This window comes from Alligator sinensis, unplaced genomic scaffold, assembly GCF_000455745.1.
Source record: "Alligator sinensis unplaced genomic scaffold, ASM45574v1 scaffold268_1, whole genome shotgun sequence".
NCBI classification, from domain to species: domain Eukaryota; kingdom Metazoa; phylum Chordata; order Crocodylia; family Alligatoridae; genus Alligator; species Alligator sinensis.
In genome coordinates, this window is record NW_005841853.1 from 5,263,962 (window position 1) to 5,269,394 (window position 5,433).

Here is a 5,433-nt window from a genome sequence, read left to right on the forward strand (position 1 = left end):
GCTGAATCCTCAGAAAACATAGTACGGCAACTCGGAGCAATCACTGACTTTTCTGTGAAGTTCTTGAGATGGCCAGTGATGTCAGCATAGACGAACAGAGCTTTTCCAGACCTCAAAATACATTGGTTCAGGGTTGAGATCCAGCTTTGAGGATGCTCCCATTTTATTTTATTTTAACCAGCTGGCTCTCCTGTCCTTACATTTTTTTATTCCCGTGTCCCACCGGGACATTGTGAACAAAGGCTCCCAGCACACGACATTCTTGCTACCACTCCAGTTAGCCTGAACACCATCTGAGCACCTGTACCTCCAGGATGCCAGCAAGCTGAAACCTCTCTGAGCACATAAAGATGATCTCCCTACTTTGCCTCTCCAGCCTCTGGCATCACACAGCTTTCTCCCCCTGCACTGAAGACGCATATCCAATATCAGACATCTGTCACAGCTGGTGAACCCCTCCCTCCATTTCTTACACCCACCTCTGCTTTCCTCCTAGTCCCCTTGATGTGACTCCTTCCTCTGTTGTTACTTTTATGCTCTGCTTTCACTCCAATTATCGCTATCCTGCCTTTATTTTCTATAACCCTACAGGCACTGGACCTACTTCTGCTAGCTTTATGCTAGCTAGCATAAAGCTAGCATGGGCACTAGGAGCTGTCTCTCTCTGAAAGCATGGAGATCAGCATAGGCTGCTAAACCTGGCTGAGAAATAGTTTACTGCTTAACCTGCAGTAAGCTCTTTGTTGCTAGGACCAAACTACTCCTTGGATGTAAGCTAGTCAGTTTAAAGCTAGCTTGGCATGTCTAACTCTACTGCAGGTGCCAGGCTCCTCCTCATGCATCCTCCATAGCCCTGCACTGCAAGCTGGCCAGGCATCCCTCACTCTCAGCAAACTGATAAGCTTCCATCATCATTCTTGCAATGCCTGGGCACAAGCCATAATCTGCATTTGGAGCGGAAAGTGTGTCGGGATAGACCAGGCTAAGCCGGGGGATGGTGTCTAAATGCACACGTGTATGCACGCACCCAGATGGAGCGTGGGGGAGGAATTCCCCGCAGACTGGCGTGTCCTGTGCTAACAGCGTGTGTAGAAACAGAGCGTGTAGAAGATCTGCTGAATTGGCAGTTTCTTCAGGATGGGAATGTGTGGCAGTCTGGAGCGGGAGCAAGCTGTGACATGGGGGTGGGGAGGATGGCTGGTGACAGGGCAGAGAGGAGGGAGGCAGAGAGAAGCTGTGGCAGTGCTAAAGGTGGCAGGAGGGAGGGCACCTGCTGCTCTCTAACTGGAGGGCGATGCCACTGCGGCTTTGATAGCCTTCCACAGGAAGAAAACTGGGCAGAGAGCACTACAGAAGCAATGATTGGAAACATACTGTCTATGCCCACACTGCATGGGGTGCTTTTTAACACGGCCCGTGGAAGCAGAGCTCTTTTGGTGCAGGGGTGGATGTTAGCATGACCTCAGTCATTGCCAAGTTGGGGTCAAAGGGACAAGCCCACCAAGCCAGCAGCATGGGGTGCAACCTCGTGGCTGCCTGCTTAGTGACCACATACCGCGCTGCCCTGTGCAGACACTGTCCGTGGCCTGTAGCTGAGATCTCATGCTGTCATTTACCATTAGGCCCCTTCTGAGCACCTTAGAAGCACAGCTTTGTCCAAGTCTCCCTTTCCTTGTCTCCTGCCCACACCATCACCTGCATGATCCACCATCAGATCCTCATGCGTTCTTATCTCAACTCTGCCTATGCACCGCCTCTGCAACTGCGTGCATGCCATGCAACATTGAGCTAACCCAAGCACTCCCACACAGCTGGCAACATCCCTGGGCACCTGGGACTGCTCTTGGCCAGAGCAACCAGCCAGCTGCAGTGGCATGGAGTAGTCACTGCAAACCTTCTTCCTACAACAGAGGCATTTACCGTATGCCGTGGCAGTGTTAGGAGATGTTAATAGTGCATTTTTGGGTGAGTGTCCACGTGGTGGCCTTCAATGGCAAGGGGAGGTTGGGCAAATTGACTCCAGCTTAGGAGATCCTCAGGACCCTGGTAGGACTCCTTGGTCTGAGCAAGACTTACCAGTGTCTTGTAGTCAATCTGCTGCCTGATGAGCTTGTCCTCACTCAGCGAGTATCGGGCTTCCCCAGTGATGGAGTCGATGGGGCCCTTTTCCATCTGCTGTTTGATGGCGCAGAAGAGAGAGAAGAGAGGTTCGCCGGCACACTCCTGCATGGAGACAAGAGGAACAAAAACCAGATGATGTCCTAAATACATCATGCCCCTAAGGTCAGCCAGTCCTAATCTTTCAGGCTGAGACTATAGTTTCGTCAAATCACAGATGGCCTATTTGGCTGTGCTCTCTCCAATCTACCAGGGAGATCTGGTGGCTCCAAATTTTTGGAATGCAAACAACCCAAGCTCTGTGGTGACCTAGGGCACCAGTAGGCCAAGACGGTACATCAGGGCTCTAACCAGAAGCTGGTTTGGGGAGCTGGGAGCAGGTGACCTAAAAGCCTGAAGTGCCAAAATTAATCAATATATCCTCAACTGAGACCCACTGTCTTAGCCTACCTGTACAAACTGCTCTAGAAAACAACCAAGGTGACCATGGCCAGGTGCAACGGACTGACGCTCTATCGTCAAGCCTGGTTTAATAATTCCTGCAAAGACATTCTCCAAGGCAAGCATGAGATCTGATTAGAGCAAACTTTTCTGGTCTTTAAATGACTCAGGATGTTGGGCAGGGCATGCACAGAGGGTTTTGCCTTTAGTCAGGGAGACAAGGCCAACTAAAGCCCTCAGAGGTCGCAGAAGACCTGAACAGTTGGCAACTTGCCCACCTTGGGGTCCTCCTGGAAATTGCTGGGCATCAGGACTGAGACTCCCTGGCAGGATAGTAGGAGGGAGGCTTGCCCTGCGGCGCCTGTGCTGTGCATGTGTTTCATGCCTGGAGAGGACCGTGGTCAGCAGGGCTGTCAAACAGATGCATCTCTGCCTCGAACCAGTGCTAAGTTCTCCTCCTTGATGGGACAGACACACCAAGCTCAACCTAATCATAGGATCATAGAGAGTAGGTCTGGATGGCACCTCCAAAGGTCATCTAGTCCCACCCCCTACCTGAGGCAGGATCGTTCTGATCCAAAACATCCTATACAACTACAAATCCCTAACATCTCAGTAAAGCTTCAGTCCACCCTGACACAACACAAGACATAATGCCCTAGCCTGCCCCAGGTAAAGACGAGGGACCGTGGATCACAGGACAGAAGGGTTGGAAGGGACCTGACAATACGAGATTATCTAGTCCAGCTCAACCAAGGCAAGATCATTCCTGACTAAACTAGCTCAGCAAAGTGTCTGTCCAACCTGCTCTTCAAAGTTTCCAGGGATGGAGATTATACCTTTCTCTAGGTGCCTGTTCCAACACTCGACCACCCTCAGAGTCCCCACGTTCTTCCTGATCTCCAACCTGAGCTTCCTCTGCTGCCATTTGAAGGCACTGCTCCTAGTCCTGTCCCCTACAGCCACAGAGAAAACCCCATCTCCATCCTCTTTAACAGCGACCTTCAGGTATTCAAAGAGTGCTATCAAATCCCTCCTCAGTCTTCTCCAGACTAAATAACCCCAAGCTCTTTCAGCCCATCCTTTTAAGTCTTGCTTCCCAGGCCTCTAATCATGTTAGCTGCTCTCCACTGGACTCTTTCCAATTTGTCCAAATCCTTCTTGATGTGTGGGGCCCAAAACTGGACATGGGTGAGACCTCACCAGTGCCAAATAGAGCAGAAGAACCCCTTCCCTTGATTTGCAAGTAACCCTCCTATTAATACAGCCCAGGATGCTGTTGGCTTTCTTTGCAACGAGAGATGCTGTTGGCTCATATTTAGCTTGTGGTCCACTGTAACCCCCAGGTCCTTCTCTGCAGTCCTGACAGGAGGTCACTGCTCAGGGCCACCTCTCTGGGAGTGGGGGCCAAGGCAGACCAAGGCAATGCAGTGCTGGTTTCTGGCTGCCTAGACAAATCATTGGAAAGCTGCAGGCCTCCCTGCCATGGAAAGGGCAGCCATGCTGGCACTGGGTGTCAGAGCTCCTGCTCCTGGGCATCCCCAGGGCTGGCAACCGTGGCCCAGTGGGGAGATCTGCACAAGGAATTTCCTTTCCCACCCAACCATGGAGGCAGGTGAATGTGGGGACAGCAAGTTAGAAAAATTAGCACATGCACAGGCACAGCCTCAGAGGGATAACGACCCCTGCCTGGCAGTGACACTGCACTCCTCTTCCTTTTCATCCCATTCTCCCTTTTCCATTTGTCCTTCCTCCCCTCCCTGCTTTTGCTTTGCCCCTCCCCAACCTGATCAGTCTCTCCCTTGGCTTTCCTCTTTTCTGCCTCCATCCTGCCATCCTCCCACCCTTCTGCGGCTCTTCCCCTCCCTTCGAGCAATTTGTCCCCAGTCAATGAGCGAGGTCATTTGCCTCTGGTGTAAATCCTGGAGAAAACAAGTTAATAATCTGAAGCAAAGTGGCCCCTTTCTCTGTTCCTACACCTGTCTGCCACTTAATTAGCTTATCTGCCAGCAGCATATTGCTTCCGTGTGCCTGTCTATTGCCCTTATCAGGCCTGGGTTCGGGCTAAGGCAGGAAGACAAGAAGCTGAGTGAGGGAAAAAAGCCTATTACAAAAGCAGAGCTTTAGCGAGTCACCTCCTTCTATCCCCGCCTTTCAGCTGAGAATGGGAAGCTGATACGACAAGCCACTGAAATTACCTTCCAGGGACCTTCAAAACTTTCCTGCTAAGAGAACTGGGGCTCTGAGGAGCTCAGCCGAAGCAGGGCTGGCTAGATTCCTAGTCTCTAGTCTGGCCAGGCACGGCTCCAAGGCTTAGCTCTCTACTAGATGGGCATGAGTTGGGAAGCTCAGAGCCACCTCCAAAGCTCTGGTGGTCTAGCTGATGCATGAAGAGTTCCTAGTTAGGTTTAATATGAGCAGAAGTCAGCACCATTTTGGAAACCCCTGCATGGGAGTCAAGGCTGGAATACTATCCTGGGTTGAGCCCTGGGTTGAGCCAGCGGCCGAAGCAATGTGAACTCCTGTAGGCCCCAGAGGCAGGCACGCTGCCTCTATTATTTTTACTTTGTTATAGCCCAGGGGATTAGTGTTATGTTGTAGTTTAACCTGGTGGTTTTGGGATGAGACTATAAGGCGAGGTGGAGGCCTCATTAGTGCCCAGAGGGGCACAAGCTACAGGACTGGAGAGCCCAGCTCTGGAGGGGCACGGCTACACGGCGCCAGGGCCACGGAGCTGGGAGAAGACTGATTAAAGCCAGTACCTCAAAGCCGAGCCCGACACAGTGGGTCTAGGCTAGTTGGCCCAGCTACAAGTGGTGCCCCTGACAGAGCTAATACAGGCTGGGGCCTCAACCAAGGTGATTTGGACACCTG

The 5,433-nt window shown here is 51.8% G+C and overlaps 1 protein-coding gene across 1 annotated transcript in view; it reads right to left on the reverse strand.

Moving 5' to 3' along the window:
• Nucleotides 1-5,433, reverse strand: part of PLXNA4 (plexin A4) — a 285,370-nt gene that overhangs the window by 54,002 nt on the left and 225,935 nt on the right. Inside the window, exon 22 of the mRNA XM_006016338.3 lies at nucleotides 2,077-2,223. Within this exon, the coding sequence (XP_006016400.1) occupies nucleotides 2,077-2,223 (147 nt within the window). The remainder of the gene's footprint in view (nucleotides 1-2,076; nucleotides 2,224-5,433) is intronic.